The sequence below is a fragment of the Enoplosus armatus genome, chromosome 7 (genome assembly GCF_043641665.1).
Source record: "Enoplosus armatus isolate fEnoArm2 chromosome 7, fEnoArm2.hap1, whole genome shotgun sequence".
NCBI lineage: Eukaryota > Metazoa > Chordata > Actinopteri > Centrarchiformes > Enoplosidae > Enoplosus > Enoplosus armatus.
In genome coordinates this window covers 14072089-14093932 of record NC_092186.1, presented here as the reverse complement: position 1 = coordinate 14093932, position 21844 = coordinate 14072089, and the positions used below count along the sequence as shown (strand labels likewise).

General features: G+C 40.7%; 1 protein-coding gene across 1 annotated transcript in view; it reads left to right on the top strand.

Moving 5' to 3' along the window:
- LOC139287346 (voltage-dependent R-type calcium channel subunit alpha-1E) overlaps window positions 1-21844 on the top strand; it is a 76686-nt gene that overhangs the window by 26617 nt on the left and 28225 nt on the right. The window contains exons 3-7 of the mRNA XM_070908328.1: window positions 2418-2523; window positions 2746-2885; window positions 17583-17686; window positions 18374-18532; window positions 20071-20258. Coding sequence (XP_070764429.1) covers window positions 2418-2523; window positions 2746-2885; window positions 17583-17686; window positions 18374-18532; window positions 20071-20258 — 697 coding nt within the window. The remainder of the gene's footprint in view (window positions 1-2417; window positions 2524-2745; window positions 2886-17582; window positions 17687-18373; window positions 18533-20070; window positions 20259-21844) is intronic.

Here is a 21844-nt window from a genome sequence, read left to right as displayed (position 1 = left end):
AAGTTATTTTAACTGTCTTAGTTGAGTGTAATGGTTTAAAACATTGTTTTTACCTCAATATCTTAAAAACAGATTGATCAAACCTGGTACAAAATAGACAATACACCAGTCAACATTGTTCACCGAATGAAATGACTCACAAATACAAACAAAACAAGTATCACAACAATATCAAAATATTTACAATGACCACACATCTAGGACAAAGTCAAAAACATTTTCCTTGGTGATGCCCTTGACAATAATGATAAAGTCTTTATTTGACTTACACTAATCTGTTATTGCTCTTCAAGATCCGTCATGTAGTGGTTAAAATTAGCCTGATATACAGGGCAAAGCTGTGGCCTGTGTGTGTGTGTGTGTGTGTCAGACCACAGAGATAGTTCAGCTGCCCAGTAACCGTCTCGTAGCATTGACTTTTGGCTGGAAGAGAAGCCAGTTGCCGTGGATACCTGTCTTTCTATCTTATCTTTCGTTTTGTCTCTTTTCTCCCCTCTCTCTCTCTCTCTCTCTCTCTCCCCCTGTCCTTCTCTCTCTCCCTTTATCTCGGCTCCCCCCTCCTCCTGTTTGTTGTGTGTGTTTGAGGGAATGCAGGGTGTGGCGACTGGCTGCTGCTGAGAGCTCTCAGTGAGGCTAAAGTGATGCTAGTTATCGCAGGGAAGTGAATCAAAAGATAACACTTCACTTCTTGAAAAGACAAGACAGATATTATGTAATTTAGCCACTTTTTGCTATTTGTTATCATGCTCACCATCTACTTGTTGCTTATGGCTGCTGTGGTTTTGTTTTTCCAGAACCTCTCGGCGATCAACTTGCAATCACTGAGTCAATCTGTGGTGCAGCCGAGGTTTAAGTTAGAATCCCTGCGGGCTGGTGGGAGTAAGATTGTATTTGCTCTGTTTATTTAGCTTCTCATTGCTCACATGTCCCTGAGTAACCCTGTTGGGTACAGCTGCCAGTGCAACATCGATCTGTCCGGTGTCAGTCTTATTTGGTCTCATTGCCTCCTCCTCACCCACCTTTTTCACGAGCTTCTGACTCTCTATACAGCCATCGTCTTCTCCTCCACTGATCAGCCTTCATCCTCCTTATCACTTTCTCCTGTGTCATTCTTCCCTGTTATCTCTGCCTCCTTCTTCCTTCCGCTCTCCCTCCCTGTCTCCACTCTGCAGATTTAAGCTCCCTTCCTTCCTACCTCTTCTGCACATAACCAGGAGAAAGGGGACTGCCCACGCAGAGCATTAGATAAAGAGCACATTGCTGGCTTAGCTCAACCCCAGAGCGGCTGGAGTTGAACTGACAACCAATACAGGTCCCATAGAACAGGCAGTGATGCTTGTAGTAAGAGTGCCCCTGTTTATAGGATCACGTCTCAGACCCACCCACTCATCCCTCCTCGATAAGCCTTCTGTTGCCTCAGTGGGTGTGTCGCTGTCTGTTGCAGCTGACCTCAGACAAGGTACAGCCTTGTGTCTGGTTGTGGCTACGGCCCCGGGGCTGATAACATGCCAGGTTAATTCTGTTTCATACAGATGAATCAATGTCTATCTGTGCTTACATGACATTGTAATTGCAGTGCTGCTGGGATTGATTTACTGCAATTAACTAAATTATTTTTCCCAATTCTAAATCTGAATCTTAAACTCTCTATTCTGAGTGCATAGACTTATTTATATCTATACATAGCACAAAGAAAGATTTTGCCATTTATTACACTACACACATTTCCTGAACTACTATTGTGCTCTGATGAATAGACCACATCGCACTTGTATTTGACTGTGACCTAGAAACCTGTTTAGAGCTTCCTTTCCGTCTGTTTGCTTTTCTGTGAATAACCCATGTGTCACTTATGTACAGTACGTTACTTGAAGGATGAGGCTGGCAATAATCTATATTTTTCTAATTGTTATTAAAAGACCAAAACAATGAACTGATCCTACTAACAAGTAACCTCCATCGTTGTCCAAAAACTGTGTAAACACATCATTAAGCCACATTGTTGCACTGGGTGACATATTCCTTCACTACCATGGATATGAGCACTGTAGTTTATTTTGAGTTGATCTCACATACAACGTCCTACTGCTGGAGATACTCACTAGCACACCAAATCTGTCCCTTTTTAAGTAATGTTTGCTAAAAAAAAAAAAGCTTGTTTTAGGAAACTACTGAGCCTTTAAAAAAAAAGTAAGCATGGAAAGTATATATTCATATATCATGAACTGTAAAGATTTGCTTGTTCAGAGGCTTGGGCTGAGAGTAGGTCACGCTGAGAGTCTGACTAACATATGTTTGGTTTTGATCTTTTCAAGGGTTAGGGTTAAAATACAGCCAGCCTTATCCTTTACATTGACAACCTCTACCAGACACTCAACATTAGGTCTGTGAAAAGTTCCTTAACTTCAGCCCTCCACTCCGTTTGAGTACATGATCCTCACCACCATCATCGCCAACTGTATCGTCTTGGCTCTGGAGCAGCACCTTCCCGGAGAGGATAAAACACCCATGTCTAAGAGACTGGTGAGATATTCACACATGGAAACATCTGCACACACAACCACACTTCACACTTTTCTGTGAAGTTGCTGAAATTAAAAAAATGTCTTAACTTCCTCTGATGGAGCCTATAGATCCTCAGAAGACCCAGACATGACCCCTGCATGCACAGTGCCTCCATTTCATTTCAGTGTAAGCTAATTATCGCTCTGATTATCCGACTGCTCTCCTTCTTTGCACTCACAGGAGAAGACAGAGCCCTACTTCATTGGGATGTTCTGTTTTGAGGCTGGGATAAAGATCATCGCCCTGGGCTTTGTATTTCATAAAGGCTCCTACCTCAGGAACGGATGGAACGTCATGGACTTCATTGTGGTCCTCAGTGGGTGAGTCAAACAGTGTGTGTGTGTGTGTGTTTGGATGCAGATCTGTGAAACGGGATTAGCGTTATGAATTGAAAGGGATGGTGATTCTGTGAGATTTACTGTATTCAAAACACCCGGTGTTCTTGTGCTCTTGTTTAAGGCTCCCAGTTATTTCTAGCTGGTTTGGTTGCTCAGGTTTGACAAACAGTCTGCATCTTTGTTGCTTGTTGGTCTTTATTGAATATCAATATCTACTCACTTGAGGCTTTTCCTGAAGTTTTTATTCACCACTGCCAAATTAAAAGGTTGGTAACCTTACCTCCTGCAATATTATACGTTTGGTGGTGGTGAATCTTATTATCATCATTTTAATGGATGTCTTAAATGTTTCATCATGTATGTTTTTTGATAACTGCATTTATTTCACCTTGACTACAAAATTATGTTCTTGGTCCATTTTTTATGTTAGGCTTTCCAAGTCTGAAGATCTGCTATCTATCAGATGGCAGCACCAATCTCCTTATACACATAAACACTTACTTCATTTGACCAGACGATGGTCAGTGTGTGATATCAGATTACATATTCATAAAGATGCGTGTGTACATCTGTGTATACCGAGCTCAAAGCACTGGGCTATATGGCAACAGTGGCATAACTGTCAGAACTGCAGGTCCCCTGACACCCCTCGGCCCAGAAAGACTTTCAGCCAAACACAAAATCTAAAATAAACTGCAGCTATGGAGATACTCATACTTGTATATAACCATACTTTTTCATATCAGTTATATCAATGGATGAACAGGTTTCATCATAATGAATGGGCTGCCATGTTCAGATGTCCATGGTGTGCATTAAAGAGACACCCATCAGTTTTACTCTGCCTTTTATTTTCCTGTATTTATTTAATTTAATAAATCAAAGTTACTGGAAAATGTCAAACTAGTGCAAATAAACTACACTTCACCATTCACTACATAATAAACACTCAATAGTTTACTGAATGAGCAGCAAATTATTTGCACATCTATGAAAGTTGAAGATTTTCATTGTGCAACTTTGTGCAACAAAAGTATTCTACATCCTATGGGCACTACGTTTTTGCTCTGTTGTAGAAATTTCTGAGGGTACTGTAGAAATATGGTGCCAAAGTTTTTCACACTGAACCTTTTGTCACATTGATGTAAAAAGTAAAAAGAAAAAAAGAGTACACTCGGTAACACATAGGCAGGGAAAAAGCCTCTTTTACTACAACCTATTACCTGAGTGGATTAACGTGAAGCTGCTGTTGACATGAAGTCATACCACGAGCAGCTGTGGACTGTTGAGCGTTGGCTACAGCTTACAGTACATCAATTACACGGCAGTTAAAGGCCCAGGGGGGCTTACGTTTACCAGTTAGTCTGTTCTGTGGGGAAAGGTGTTACATTAAAGGGCATTTTACAGCAGGTACCTTCTCAGGAGAGGCAGGCACCTCACTGTCAGAGCAGTGAGAGGAAATGTTTATGGTTTCAAAGGAGGAGCTTGATTAGACCGCAGATTAACCTCAACACCTCTCTCTCTCTCTCTCTCTCTCTCTCTCTCTCTCTTGCACACACACTCACACAGACACACACAGACACACACAGACACACACACACACAGACACACACACACACACACACACACACAGAATGAAATATTAATAAATTCACAGCACAGAAGTACAAAGGGCGGCAGACAGGGTTCTTAGAGAATTCTACATGATTCTGGCTGTTAAATTATTGATGAGCCGAGCTCAGGCTTCTTAACGATACTCCACTCGCTGTTGGAGAGAGGAAGGATGCGAGGTTGGAGGAGAGAAGAGGAGGAGAGTACGGTAGGGAAAGGTGAGCTATATCAGAGCGCTTCCTTTCCCTCCAGCCTGTTGATCAGTTGACTTGTGACAGTGGTTGAGGACACTTGCCCCCACAGCATGTTACTATACGACCAAAATTAGAAGCTTAATTAAAACACAGTGAGACAGACACATGTTAATGGATTGTTCTAATCTCACCTGCCTGAATGAGGACAGAGAAAAAGAGACCAAGGACTCCGAAGGGTGACAGATGCTGTAATCAGACTTTACCTTTCTGTGAGCTCTGTGGATACAACAGGCAGTGCTTATTGATGTGTTGGCTTCTCCTGGTACAGAGGTCAGTGTGTGCCGAGGCTGAAGTCATTTGACTCGCCCAAAATTATGCAATCTAAATACATCTGCACTTTTCAAAAGGCAGACCCCCCCCCCCAAAAAAAATAACAACAGAAGCATTTGTTCTTCCTTTATGTGCTGGGGGTTGAATTTAAGCTACCGATTGAGGGAGGAGACGGGCTCGATCTGGATGAAATAGCCTTCCAGGTCTCATTTTATTAATAATCAGCATGATGAAGTGAGCTGCAGATAGATCCCTCTCTAAATTATCATTCTGGCCACAGCAAAGATAAATTAATGAAAATGTTCTCGCTCTATCTCGCTCTCCCTCTCTCTTTCTCTGAAACCCACTCACAAGGACACATTCACTCACCTATAGGCCATCACTTGAGGTTTGCAGCCTTATTAGAGAGTGAATGAAGATTATGAGAACTGCTGATAATATTAGCTGAGTCACCAGCGCTATGTATCAGTTAGTAATTAGGAGGCCTCCACTGACAGGAAGGGTCACAGACTGTGTAACAAATACGCAACAGACACAGACCCCAACCCCCTGCTCACACACAGAAAAGCAAGAAACCTTAGGAAGAGTAACAAAGGAGGGATCCCTCCTCCAGAATTGACAGATATTGAAGTGGCAGTAGTAAAATTACAATATGGAAAACAGAGTGACAATATGAGGCAAATAAAGTGCAAACCTACATGAAAAATATGGATCAGAGAAGACCAAGCAACTTCAGATACTGCCAAGCATTTGATCAATATGTGCTAGACTAGTTTAGTGCCTCAGACCCACACAATTCTTTAGCCGGCCAATTAAAATACTGTTGTATTAAGAAATGACAGAATACGTTTTGAGTTCTTTATGATCCCTGAAGAGATTAAGTGCACAGGAGACCATGAAAACTTTAAATTCACAAGAGACAATTAAAAACAATTTAAAGAATGGTCTTAAATTATTATTTAAAGATCATTATTATTATTATTATTATTATTATTATTATTATTATTATTATTATTATTGTTTAGCTGATGGAGCCCCAAGGCACAGAGGGATTCTGGTTACATCCACAAAAAAATGCTTAACTATAATGACTCATCAGTTTATTAGTTGTCCCTGTCTAATTTAATGCAATTCAGTACAATTGCCCCGCAGTAAATCCTATCATCTGTGAAGCTCCTAATGCTCAGTTTTGTCGACATTGTGTCAGAGAGGTGTTGATTCAACTCACATGATTGAAGGTTTACATCACAGCCATATCTGAGTCGAACTGTATTGTAGAAAATATTGCCTATGTAGGCAGAACATACGACTGTTAGCTCAGACTGCAAAACACATGAACCTTTCCACAGTGGATACCCCTGACTCACTCAACATTATGTGTGAACATGTGTAATTATGGAACCATTTGCTAACAGTGTCAACACTGGAGGCCATGATTACCTCAGCAAGCTGCCTTGGTGTTTCAAGATGGCCTGTGTTACACAGAGAGAGTGAGTGGGAGGGAGGTATGAAAAACCAGATGGCTCTTGCTGTTTCCTTAAAGGCTGCTATTGTGACTGTTGTGATTGAAATTCAAATAAAGGGGCTGTGGATTTTCTCAGCCTGCCAGTTGCCCCTGCTAAAGTTGTGAAGGAAAGTCAGAGAACAGAGGAGGTGATAACCAAGTAAACGTGAGAGGAGAGAAACAAAGTAAAGAAGAGAGAAGAGATAAAGCTGGAGGAAATGAGAAGGATGCCTCCATGCGTAATCGTACGTACTAATTGGCACCTTGGTAGTCTCATTTGCTGGCAAGCCCTCCATTAGACTGGCAGCAGTTGGCAGAGGGCGACACCCACCAAGGGATTGTGTCACCACTATGTGCAGACACTTGGTGGGGGGATGGGAGAGAGTGGAGGAGACAGCTCGGAGGGAGTTACTGAGAGTAAAGATGAGGAGACTAGAAAAAGAGCAACCTTTTCTCCATTCCTGTTATCATACAGGCCTTAGGAACAACAGTTCTGCTAAATCTGTTGTCATGATCGTTCAGCCTCCTCTTTACTTTGGAAATTGAAGGTTATTCTACTGTTCATGTCAACTGAATACCAGAGAAGTTAAATTCCAGATCAAAAAAGAGCATGAGAAGCAGCATTGATCAGGTAATGCAATAAGAAGGGAGGAGAGGAGAGGAAAAAGAGGTCTTTGAGGTCTCCTTCAAAAGTTTGTAAGGCGAAAAGGCGAGCACAACAGAAGGAGCGAAAAGGACGCTGAGAACAATAGTTGACATGATAAGGCTTTAAACTTGCAGATACATTAAGATGCTGTATCTCAGGGGTTTGAGAGATTTGAGAAACATCATCAAAGTAAAGCTAAAGACTTTACCTTTTTTCAGGTTGATATTGATTCTTAACATGTCTCAACTTGTATTTGTTACAAAGGTCTCGAGAGTTAGCTGTCTTCTCACTGCTCTGATGAAGAGGCAGAAAATGGAAAATGTTTGTTTAACATGTTAAACTTGCAGACCATGAGAATGTATTTTCATTCATAGGCATTTTATTAGATAGTATTTAGTATATTTAGTATAGGGAAGACAGGAAATGAAAGGAGAAAGAGAGAGGACATGCAACAAAGGTCCCCCAGCTGGACTTGAACTGGAAATATTGCGATTACATGGTCACCATCTTAAACCACGGGGCCATGAGGATGGCCAAAATTCACTCAATGAAACTGTAAAAACCTGTTTAGTTGTCCATGATCTGTTGATTTTCATTAAATCACAATAATCTCTTTGTATTGCCACCTTTCAGAGGGCAATATGCCGTTTGAATCAGTTAAGAGCGGCTGTTTCGTTTAATTTTGGTGCATCTGGCTAAAATAAGATAGGTGGAGTTCCTTCCCTGCTCCTGCTCTCTCCATTATTTTGCCTTTTCCCCTTTCCCTTAGTTTCCTTTTATTTCCCTTTGTTTTTTTAAATTTCATTTCCTTTTCATTCCTTCAAACTTCTGCCGGTGTTGCTAAAGTTGAGCTGCACCTTTTGCGTGATATTATTATCTGAGAGAAGTTGTTGGGGTGTGAACTTGTCACTGTACCTGACTCACTGAAAGCTGAAACCACGATTCGTCTGATGTGTGTTTCTGCATGTGTGTCTGTGCATTCATGAGTATGAACCAAATGTGCTACTACTGCATGTCTTTTAGCCAACAACACCTTCTGTCTGTTTGGCAGTCGTACACCTGTTTGAACTGGCTATTTCAAACTGTCACACACACACACACACACACACACACACAGATACTGTCACACACACACACACACACACACACAGATACTGTCAAACACACATATACAGATAGACAGACAGACCTGTCCTCTCCAATCTTATTTTCCATCTGTTGTCTGATCGATTGATGAGTTCAGACACAGCCGGGGTGGATATGTCCCCCTGAGCTGTTACCGTGGTGACTGAGGACCCCACCCCAGGTCAGGCTGTCACTGGCTCCAGTCCTGCTGCTTTTCTGGTCAATGTCTTTACAATTAGACCAGACCAGGACAGATTTGTCTTTCCTTTCCTAAGTGGGGGAATGTGCTTATACACCTGCTTTCTGACAGAAAAAGGAACAGGCAGAGAGCAGAGCTGGCAACACTTTTCTTTCACTTTTCAACAAGCCTTTGTTTCACAAATCAAACAAAGTGAAACACGAATAACGTACATGAATAAAGATGAAGAAAGAGTGTGTGAGAGAGAGTGTGTCGCCACTGACATTCAAATGACATCCTCAGAGTGAAAGTGGTGTTTTAGCTGTGATCCTGAATTAAGTCAGTGAATAATGATGATGGTATTGAGGAAATTGACAGTCTAACAAGCTCACTCTGTCCCTGCATGCCCTTCCTCCCTCTCTCTCTCTCCATCTTCTTAGCCATTATAAAGAGTGAGTGGGCCGTGAAACAAAGACTATGTCGAGGGCCTTATGCAGTCTAGTCTGGTATCTGATCGGAGAAGATGAGGTGCTACACTGAGATGAAAGCGGACCTGATGTTAGCTGGAACGCGTTGAATTAAATTCAGTTCAGTTACTAATGAAAGTTACTAAAACTGAAAGAGGGTTGAGCTGAAAATTCTCAATTATGAACTGCCAATTTATCTTCGAATTGAATTACAGGCAGACAACCCTTTTGTGAGAATTTGATTTATGCATGCACTTTTCAGTCTGACGTTTGTTCCTTAACAGGCTCTGGTAAAAGGCTTAACAAAATGCACAGCGAACACAGTATTCCCACAACTTTGGTGTTGAATCTCCTCAGACGGAGTTCAGAATGAAATTACATGTTTCAGAGACAGACAGAAATGGAGGCGCAGCAGGTGTCAGCGCTGGGAAGGCTGCACTCTACACACTGAGACAGAGTTGTAAAGACCTCATTCACTTCACAGTGAGAGAGGCTGAGGTACACACCCTGCACTGGATTCATTACAACGTGTATTACATGATGTTATGCCATCACACAGGTGTATGCGATATAGCGGCCTGGGGGCCAAGTCTGGCCACTCAAACAAAACATTTCCCCTGATAAAAGTGAAAGCCTCCCTATATCAAACGTTTAAAGCAGCAGTGTGACATTTTGGGGAAATACGGCAGCAGTTGCCAAACAGCAAGAGGGGACTCCAGGAAGTTACTGGCCAAGAAATAATCTGGCACACAACTCCCTGTAAAACAGTGAATTGTTGTTTTTACACTTAAAGAAGTTAGCTAAGCTAAGCTAACACAGTACATGGTTTGATAATTACACATGTTCACACATAATGTTGAGTACATGTAGTCCTCACATGTAGAGAGATGTACAAACTGCTGCTGGACCTCATTCTGCCTCACTGTTTAAGAAGAGCATGGTGCTTAAATGAAGTGTAATAAACTTATCAGATGAATAACATAACATATAAATAATACAAAGTCCCCCGTGAATTCTAACACAGTTTCAATTTCATCTTAGTCTATTTGACCAAAACATATTAAATTACTTTAATTCAACCATAACTGAAGCAGTTGTTTATTATGTGTGGATAACATCAACTACATCTCTAGTCTCGTAGTTCAAAACAGAACATACAACATTTCTTACCTATCGGTATTAAGCTGCTGCTGTAATTCTCTAAGCACAAACATTTTGCTTCCTCATCTACCATCATGCCACACCTTTTTCTGGTAAAGCAAGTTAAAATAAATCAGTATTCACCAGAAGCCGATGGACTAACTGACTTTTATTAATTCCTTTTTTTAATTGCCCAATTATATAACAATTAATGGGATCCTTTTCAACCATTCACAAGACCCCTGTGGTCTTCCATACCCCAATGAACAATGATGAAAAAGCATGATGTATGGGTTGAACCTTGCAGTTGTTGCTACAAAAAACTCAGTTTTTTCCATCTTGTTTTACATTTCTTGTTACTGGTGCTGAATTAAAAACCCTGTGGGATGCAGTATTGATGTCTTCTAAGAGGCGTCAGAATCAGCCATCAATGTTGTTGGCAAGAGAAAAGTGTGTGTGTGTGTGTGCTCTGTTACAGCCACAGTTTCTCTGCAAATGCTGAGTTATTTATTTTACACAGTCCACATGGGAGTCCCAAGCGGAGCTAATTTGTTGAAATTGTTTTGGGACTGTGATAGCACCTAACACCCGTGTCTCCTCTCTTTACCTGGTTACAGGCCAAGGATGTTGAGGATTATTGGAGCGAGAGCTTCTGACAAACAGCTAGATTGAATGGATGTGTGTCCAGAGGGGAGGGATGTTTAGTGTGCCAGAGAGAGAAATTCAAGAGACTGCAGGTAGTTTTGAAATATCTCCAGTGTTCAGTGCATCATGGTCTAGGGTGCTGAATTATCAGCGGTAGAAAATTAAGTCAATGAAGTCAAGTTTTTAATTTGGACTAGTGCAGTACGACAAGATCACAATATAGTGAAACAATACATCTCACTCAGCCTCAGTGTTACTCTTACACTCTACATTGAGTTAAACCGGCACAGACACACATATTAAATCAAGCCCAAAGCCTGAATGCAGAAACTATAGCTGATAAACGGTATCTACATTTAGAGATTCTGCCCTATGGAAAATCCCCTTTGAGCTCTGGCTGGGGTGAAAATTACATCATCAAATAGATTGGCATCAGCAAAATTAACATGTAATCAGTGATCATCCATCAGTCTGATTTTTGAAGCAATATGAGTGCATCCATCATTTGCACCAGGTGTTGATACACTCTTTGGAAATTTGTGTAAAGATAATAACTTAGTAAGTGACAGACATTAGATAAAGCACAGGGTTTTCTGAGGACACCATGTTTTGTCAGTGTCACTACAGAGTCAGCACTAAAGCAGCTTCTTGAGCAATGCTGCTGTCATTGAGTTGAGTCATTGCCAACAAGCAGTGTGCTGCATTTGGCTCTTATTGTCCGCAAGAGACAAAACAGAGCTCCAAGCCAAAATGCATTATATTATTTCTTTATATTTAAAATATATATTGTAGATAAATGTGGTAATAAGACCTGTATGTTTTCCAGACTACAGTTTCTCACAAAGAAAACCTGAGAAGCCACTAAAGACCCCACATTTCAGAAAGACATACTGCATTTATTTTGACAGCTATTGCTCCTAGTTGCTCTACAGAGAGACTTTACATACAAAACATGATCATAAAAGTTTCTCCCATATTATTTATACAATATTATACATTGATATGGATTAAAATGTTTCTTACATGTTGTGAGAATATTCAATAACAATAATCCAATAATATATGACACTTACAGCAGGAGCAGCTCTGCTGCATAGAGAATACTTTTACATTTGATACTGAAATAAATGCAGGACTTTTACTTCTTACATTGTGTTATTGCTGCTTTTTACTTTTTTGTAAAGGATCTAGATATTTCTTCCACCACTGCCAGCTGATATTCAAAATCCTCCTCTAAAAAAAAATAAATTTGATGTGTTTTTCAGGATTCAATATGTTTTTGATATAGTAATATTTATTTTGTAATGTGTTTTATATATTTTTCTGTCTTTTTGACTTTGTAAATCAGCAGTGATCTTGCCTTGCCTGTGTTGGGGTTATTAACATAAACACACTGTATGGAGGCAGTTTGGTTATGATATTACGCAACATTGTGATTTTCAATTTTATTTGGTTTTGCATTCTGTATGTGAACTTTTGTGACCTAGAAAGAGTTGGTGTGCCAGCAACTCATCTCTGCACTGTAATAAATTAACATTTCCCACTCACTTGCTCTTTGTCTTTATCTCTCTCTCTCTTCCAACAGATGGCTAATAAATCATTTACTCAAATCAATTATTCATTCTGGCCAAAGAGCAAACATTTAGCTAACAGACACATAAACCAATACACAAGCTGTTGCTCAACTGATTCACATAAAGGCAGGCCGGTATCTCTGGCTGTTGATACAAGGAGCACTAACATTTGATCTTGCGTAACAACTTGAAGATCTTGTGTGTGAATGTAGGGGGTTCAGTGAGTGTGAGAAAGACAGAGAGTAAAAAGGATGAGGGGGGAGTTAGAAATGAGAGCGAGAGCACACTGTGGGAGGCAGAGAGGCTTATATTAACTAAACCAACCAGAGCAGCACTGTAGGAGTTTCTCCACACAATTCCTTATTCTGTCAAGACAATCCGCTGTACACACGCCACCCACTGTGCTGTGGGCCACCAGAGCAGTTATATTAATTCATAGTCCTGCAGAATCACAGGTCTTCATAAGGTGGAAGATTCTTTAAAAATCCTGATATGTGAATACTCTGTTCAGCTGTTCCCTTCCAGCTATACAGAGAGGTCAGATTGGAGGGTTCAGTAGTGTAGGTGCAAAACTTTGGAGGAAATGTTGACCACTCACTGTGTGGCAAGATCAGCTGCTTGCTTCTTGTGCCTAAACAAACTTTATTGATGCTCAAAACTTTTGTCATTAAATCAAAAACAAAAAAAAACTGCGAATCCACAGTCACAGTATTTAATGTTCAGTTGAGCAATTCTGTCATTGTATTACGGACAGACATGCACAGTTGTTCAGTCCAGTCTGGGTGAGGAAAGGGGAGCGATTTATAATCAGAAAAGAGTCTTCTGAATCTCAGAGGATATCAACAACACAACCAACAGTAAAGGAATATGCCAACAAATCACTGTGTAATAAAAAATGTCAATAAAAACAATATCATAAAAGGACAGAGGACAGAGAAGGAAAAACTGCATTATCTATTGCTGTAAAAGTTTCCAGTAGTGAGAAAGTAGTTGGTATTACAAATATGGTGCATGTTCTTCAACATGTGTTTTATAAATCTATTCTCTCAGCAGTCTTTCATAATATTACACCAAAATGCCCCTAAACATCTGCATTAAAGTTAACTTTTATCTTTGGTTAGTGTGTAGTGTGATTACCGTTGTTGAGTTGCACAGTGTTCTACTGCTGTACTAAATATCCTCATGTTTCTTCGTACACTGCCATAAAAACTTTGTCTGAGCTCAACAAGCATGTTTTTATCTTTTCTGTTTGTCCAGCCCAGTTTTACCATCTCATGGTGTGTGTTTCTCCATCGTGCTTCGTGCTGCTAGATTCTCTCCTTCTGATGCAATCTACTGCAAGTCATGCAGCTGGATTGTACACACTGAAACATTGATGACTATGCACTGTATGGTATATTGCTTTTTGTTGGGTGGAAAACCTTGCAGAAGCCAACTTTCTAAGAGCAATATCAGTTTCTATTTGGTATCATCAAATAGCTTGCAAGTTCTCCACCTGACCTTAAGACATAGAAATCACCAGAAGAGACCTTTTTCACAGCAGATATTTTGACATGTCATTGCAGGAAAAGCACAAATGTAAATGATAACATTGAAAATGGCTGCATTTCAGTTTGGTGAGCCAGTTTCAAGGCCCTGAAAGTGTGCATGCTGGCTCACTGGGACACTGAAAGGCCCTGCAAACCCACACAGATGTTTTTTCAGTCCTCTCTCACCCCACCACAACGTGCATTTTGAGTTATTTTCCCTTTTGAGGTTGTTTGACTTGATTCAATCCTATTCATCATCAGAAGTGTCTGAGAGGCTGGGACGTGTATATTGTTTCACAAGATAAAAGGAAAGATTAGAGAACAATAACAAAAAAATACACATTTCTCTCTAGACAACATCTTGTGATGCACCATCCTGCAACCCCTGAGCTGAGAACTGTTGGTGTAAATTACACATGCTGTGCAATTAATACCATTACTATAGTCAGGTGCACTCATATCATATTAGTTAGCAGCTTGACAGTGACATGGAGCATAAGTCACAACGTTATCAGTATCACAGCATGATGGTTGTCACGACAGATTTGTCACACAGCAGGGAGCTGTCAGTTCTGCAGGGTATGTCATTGTTACTCACTTATCATGGCTGACAACTCTGACCAGGGCATCAGCTCACTTCACTACAGTGTGTTTCTCACATAACGCCTGCAGATACGTGCAGGGTAAACAAAAGTTGTCGGTTCTCTGTGCGACAGCTCCTGGCGACTATAAGTGACTTTATTCACTTGTTTATTAACTTGTAGACACACCAGGCACCTGTCAGAAGATGTCTCTGGGATCAGTTAAAGAAGTGACCACCAGGTTTCAACCAATCCAACCCCAAAGACCCTCTCATCCCCATAAGGCCCCAACTGTAACACAAATGTTACTGTTGTTGCTGTTTCTGAAACACATTTAAATTAAGACAATCTTAGAACTGATCATAGATTAACAAGCGCCTCCGGTGCACAGATAGAAAGGTTACAGGTAATAATGTTTTTAAAACAGAACAGTCTTCATCATATTTGTTCTTTTCATTGAATCTTTTAGATATACTGTCACCATGACCTGTGAATACAATGGTGATTAATACCACATGAGTGATTCCATTGAAATCATGAAATAAACCTAACCTAACACAAACAATAAACAGATAAATGAATAGGCCTACATTAGCAAGAAGGGACACAACAGGGAGGAAATAAACTGTCTGCCAAATGTTTCATTTGCGCCAAATCAGCCATGTGTTGTGCTTCCTTTGGCTGATTTACATCTGCCAATTTCTGTAGCCAACCTTCACCTTCCTCATCTCTGTGATACGTGCCAATCTCCACATGGCAGTAGTGCGCAGCATAGCTGTCATAAGGATGATTGCAAAGTACTGTGATAGAGGGAGGTTTCTGGATTTGTTTGGCAATATCTTCATATACATTCACAACATATTTCTCATTTTGACCTGGACTGTGTATGTAAACTAGTTATTTCTCTTCTTTGATAGCGAGTGTCCAGTTCCTGACCATAACAGCCTGTAAGAGGCTTGTTTAAACAAGCGTCTTCCTCTTCAGCACCATGGACAGAAACGTTTATGCATAATTTACACAGCACATGTAAACATTTAGTCCAACTCGAACATCGTACACATCAGTGTCTTCTTTAAAGCTAAAGTATCAGTACGTAACACAGAGAAATTGACATTTGATATTTTTCCTATGACGGCGCCTCCTGTCTGTGCATATTTCAGTATACATCGACACATATAGAGAATATCTTTGCATCTAGCCAATCAAAATGTGTTACTAATCTGTATTTGCCTCTCTTCTATTAGTGTGACGGTGATACTGACCTCTAGACAGCAGTCCAAGACACAGACACAAAAGAGTCACAGACTGGGAACCAGCAGCCAACATCTTTCTTATCTGCAAACATGAACACATGCAGTGTCTTGTCTTGCATCTTGGCTTAAACAAGCTAACAGACAAAACTCAAAAATCCCTTTTACATGATTTCTGTCTGCAAAAAGGGGTGAGGTTTGTAATCTAGACTTTGAGAGCATCTCTCTCAACACTCTACAGACACTCATCATTGGAAAACGGGGCCCAGGACATCCATTGAATAACAGTGGGCTAAATGAGGAAGCCAGTTTCGACCCTCTATCCCCTAGTCTCCATAACAACTCAAGAGCAACCAGGACTGACTAATGGTCTGAAGACAGATTGAGAGATGGAGGAAGTAGGGGATGAAATGATAGAGGTGGCAGGAGGCAGTAGAGGGAGTGACTGGAGTAAAAAGAGAAACGACAGAGAGAGTGTTGATACTGGGGTTGAAAGCGGAAAGGGGAGAAAATCCAAATGGGATTAGGGTTGTGAAACTCATGAGGATAATTCTATTTCTGTATCTGTGTGGATGATGGCGAGCTATTTTAATCTTTCTCTCTCTTCCCTTCTCTCTCTCTTTGTCTTTCTTCTCTTAATTAAATCAGATGACGCTCTGTGTCTCCTAACACTATAGACAGAACTAATTCTCACCACTGTATCACAGGAATGTAATCAGGTCTGTGTTGCTGTTTCTTTAGCTGTCAAGTATGCTATCATCTTTGAATTACTGATGGTTCTTTTACATTGTACTGCACATAAATCATGTGTTTACAGAGCTGCCATCCTTTGACATAATCCACCTATCAATTACCTGAGAAATTAGGTATATCTTCATCTTTGTCTTCTCTTCATGAATATAATTATTTAGCTGTCATTGGTTTCAACTGGCCAGAGGAGCAGTGTGCATTCACATGGAAATCTTTCTGACTTCAAAGTCTTGAAATTAAATGCTGCTCCATCCTCTCCTTGGCAAAAACATTTCCTCAACTCCCCTTTCGCTATACTTTCTTTCGTTTTTACCTCACTTCTCCACCCATCTCTGCCTTTCACTCAGTAGGCATCCAGGTGAAAGGGTAATATACTTGTGTTCAGGTCAGTGGAAAATGGAAAAACAGAGAAGGAGTCAGAGGTAAAAGTATAATTGGGAGGATGGTTGAAAAGGAAGAGGGAGATGAGAGGAGAGAGGTTTATGGATGAAGGGCAAGTTATGAGGGTGTAGAGAGGGGAGAGAAAAGGGAAGCAGGAGGGCAGACTAATGAGGAAGCGGGGGGGAGATCACCAGACACTCCTTTTCTTTTTCTCATCAGTCTGAGGGCTGAAGGCCACAGAGGTGTATTTAGCAGGCGGTGTGGAGGAGACAAAACAAAACAAACAAAGTAAAAATGGAACTTTTGAAGGACTCTGGCTTTGTGTAGCAGATAAGAGGTCGATGTGTTTGCGACGTGTGTGTCCACGCATGTGTTTGTCCGTGAGCTTCATGTCTCTCCACCCTCAGGGTGTCCTGCCTTCCCTTGATGGAGCCGCTTTCTTTGTTCGCCTCTTAAATAGCAGTTGTCACAGCCATCCTCCCACACACAGGGAAACAGCCAAAAGCCCTCAAAAACATCCCTGTTGTTTTCTCTGTTTTCTCTGTTTCCTCTGCCTGCTGGAGACCCTCTCGTCCTCTCACTCCATATCTAAGCACTGCAGCCGTCCTGTGTGTGTGTGTGACGGCCTTAGTATGTTTATGTGTGTGTGAGTCCTCTTTTTGACACAGCTTATAAAGCATAAAATTGTAGCATTCGTGTGCATCTGCAAGACTCTCTCTGTCCGCTGTTTGTGTGGGTTTACATTTGCACATTTGTTTGTGTTTACCCCTGTAGGATCCTGGCCGCAGCAGGTGCACATATGAACATCTCAGTGGATCTGAGGACCCTGAGGGCAGTGCGAGTGCTCAGACCCCTCAAACTGGTCTCAGGCATCCCCAGTGAGTACTACATATGATCAGTATCTTTTTATTATAATATTGACCATAGTTTTCCCGTTCATTTATATATTTGTGTACATAGTGGACTAAAAAGAGCTAAAGGGTCAAGTCACAAAATAAAAAAAAACATATACTGTCACTCCCCCAGTGGTATCTAGTCATGAAGATAGTTTTGGCCAAGTTGTGAAATATAGGATCTGACATTTTAGCCTCCATCCTAATGAATGTTTGTGGTTTGCTGGTCCAGCATGAGGTATTAGTCTAACCCTAAACATATGCCTACAACTAATGATTATTTTTAATACTGATTAATCTGCTGAGTATTTTCTGCAATTCATTAATTCATTATTTGATTTGTAGCATGTCGAATTCGCAATGTCTCAGAGCCCAAAATTACATCTTCAAATTGCTTGTTTTGTCTGATCAGCAGTCAGAAATCCAAATATAGTCAATTTACTATAATAAAAGACAAATATTCACATTTGAGAAGCTGGAACCAGTTAATTTCTGACATTTTTGCTTAAATCACTTAAATTAAGAATTGATTATCAAATAGTTAACTAGTGATTGACTAATTGTTTCAGCTCTACTTTAAAAACAGTCATTATAAAGTGAGGTTGAAACACTACGTTTTATGTTGTATGTGCTGTAAGAGGTGTGTTTTCTGTCTGTGTGCTTCACCTCCAGGTCTGCAGATAGTCCTGAAGTCTATAATGAAGGCCATGGTTCCTCTGCTGCAGATCGGCCTGCTGCTCTTTTTTGCAATCCTCATGTTTGCCATCATCGGCCTCGAGTTTTACAGCGGCAAACTGCACCACACCTGCGAACCACAGCCTGGAATACTGGGTACAGACACACTCACTGCATATGTCTCTATAGCACGCAGGTACATGCTGTGTATCATGTAACTACAATAGATCATGTCAGCAGTAAAGACCTGAAACTGAGCAGACTTTTGGAACAGTTAAATCTTCAGTATTTGTAGGTGTATAATTACAATTTAAAAAGCCCTACATACAGCACATAACCACACACACATGCGCACACACATACACATTTACCATCCAGTATTTCACACAAACAGGAAGTCAAAGAGTTGTAAATATAGAAGTGTGTGTGTTATGAAGTCAGTGTTCCAGTTCAGATACACACACATATGCACGTGCAATGATTCATACTACTCCATTTGTGTTGGTAGCCGATAGTGACATCCTGTGATTACCGTTATTCAGATATTTTATTCATCTTAAGCCAAGGTCTAATTTGAATTGCAATGTAAAACAGGAAATTGTCTCATCACCTCTGCCACACACTGATGGCATGGATGAAACAAAAGAGAGCAATTTGTAGAAAGGGCTTGAAATGGTTGTGAATAATTCATAAATGTGAACAGATATAAAAGACTCATTTTGGAACTATTTTTGACACTAAACTGCATCACAGAGCATAAAAGAAAAGATGCTGTTGCTGTTGTTATTGTGTGTGTATCAAATGTGTCTGTGTGTGTCTGTGTGTGTCTGTGTGTGTCTGTGTGTGTCTGTGTGTGTCGTGTACGTAGCTCTTTAGGTTGTAGCTCTGTTGTCATAATCCCAAATGCACACACACGTACACACAATGGCATGCCAGGCTGCACCTGGACGACTTGATCAAACCACACTGGCAGTTTTGTCCGGTATAATTAAAACCAACAATGCAGTGCGTTACAATGGCTCATTGTACATTCACAGCTGTCATTAACCTCCAAGCTGCTCCCGTCACACTGAAGCTGAATGGACAGTTTGATAACACAGACAGACTGAAGTGAGTGTGTTCTGTCACTGAATGGTCACGTTACTGCTCAGACAGACATGCTGCTGCTCCACTGTTTTATACAGAGGCTTGTTTTTCATTCTTTCTGACTCTAATTAATTTTTACTTCTACGTTGTGACATGTGGCCAATAAGGCTACGAATTCACTGTCACACAACTGAAATATAGAGCCATAATGAAGGGCATCGTTGCTCACTGGGTACATAGTTTGGTTTTTCTTTTTCTTTTTGAACAATATACAATAATCAGCTCCAGTGGGTAAACATACAAGCATAACAGTACACTGAGTATCATATTCCCCATCGCTTCCCTCCACTCCCATACGCCCAAGTAAACAAAACAGGAACAAAAAAAACAAAGAAAACTAAAAAAGTAGACTTAAGATAAGTAGGATTTAAGTTGTTAAATGCATGATAGCTTTCAAATTTCACCGATAACCTACAGTGGTGACTTTTTGATGCCAGGGAACATTGCAATTCATTGAACAGGAATGGTCTGTTGGCTGTTGTTGGGAAATGTGGTCTTATGTAACATTTTTGTGCCTTTTTTTCCTCTCTATGCACTTTTCTCTTCAGAAAACGAGACAGTGGACTCCTCTGAGTTGGAATTCCCATGTGGCGTGCGCCAGTGTCCGGCCAAATATGCCTGCAGTGACTGGATTGGCCCTAATGACGGCATCACTCAGTTTGACAACATCCTGTTTGCTGTCCTCACTGTCTTCCAGTGCATCACCATGGAGGGATGGACCACTGTACTCTACAATGTAATACAGCTCTCACACACACACACACACACACATGTGCCACTCATAATATTTTTCTGGATTGCTGCAAATTGTTGAGGTGTAGCAGTGTTTTGTCACAATTTAGACTCCATTAACTCTAATGAACAGAAGCGCCGTTGGCTCCAGCACACTGATGGCGGCTGTGTGGAGGTCTGCAACCCGTGCATCCTCCGCTCTCAGACTGTCTGACTGTGGATGGAGAACAAGGGGAGGGGGGTTACTGGTTTGTGATTTTGTGTTGAAACTGCAGAGTGCTATGTTGATTCCTGTTTTGCTCTCAGCTTGCCATTTTTATTCCATCTGTCCTGACAAATGTAAAACCTGCTGCAACACGCTGCAAGACCTGAATAGAGATTAGACTCCCCACCTACTAGTTATGAAATGTGTCACGCTTCAGAATCTCTTGGACATGTTATCTAAGATCAATGACCATACAAACCTCTGCTATGTATTGTATGAATATGAACATGAAGACTAGATTGAAAATGAGCTTTTTTGCTTCTGTTTACCCATAATTCAATACACAGAACTGATGTGTATTGTTTTCTTTATCAGGAGGGCATCCACATGGCAGATCTAGCAGAAAACTGTACATCCGAATCATGTCTCTAATAGGGTTTAGTTTTGTGATCCTGCTTGACTGACACCATCAAGTCCTCCTGGTCCACATCACAGAGCAGTGATTGTTCAAAGATTGATTCAGAATAAGAGCAGGCTCAAATGCTGTTGACGGATTGACACAAGTCAAGGAAACTGAATGTTTTCATGCTCAAGGACTCAAGGAAGAGCAAATGTTATTGGACTAAGAGCCCTAAAGAGACCTGTCTTGGTCCACCAGCTATACACTTACCATAAATTTGTACAAAAGAAAACAAGAAAACACGGTATCATGTTCCATCTCACAGAGACTTGCCTTCAAATAATGAGTGTTGAAACCAGAAACAATGTAATTTTCTGCTGCAGACTAACTGTCAGACAGGGATGAGATGCTGCACCGTGCTTCATGAGCGTATATGTCAGAGTGAAAGCAGCAAGCAGGCAGACACACACAGACAGTATATAGACAGAAAGGCAAGCAGTGGCAGGCAGTGGCACCATTTGCTAATTTAATATATCTGCTGCCTGCATGACCGTTCAACAAATCAAGTCCCATCATATTCACACCTGAATGACAAGATCCTGTTCAGATAGGAACATTATTTAGAGTAAACTTTTGTGCCTTTTACTATCATTTGTTTTTTGTTTTTGTGGCAAAAGAAATATCTAGCAGAAAATGATGAAAAGACGAGATTTGGTGCTGATATTACCTTTAGATATGAAGAAAATGTTTCCAAAAGCTTTTGCTGCCTGACTTTTGACTGTTTCATGGTCAGGTTTTGACTACCGCAGGTCCAAGGTACTCTTAGGTTTTGGGGAAATTCGATCAAGATTTAATAGGATAAAAGAAACTGTTGCAACTCTCCCTCAGGGCCATAAACATTTATCTAAAGCTCTTGAGCGTGAAGTTTTGGTGTAGTGATGTTCACCTTTTTTATTTTAAGAAATGAGAGTGGTGGACTCTATAT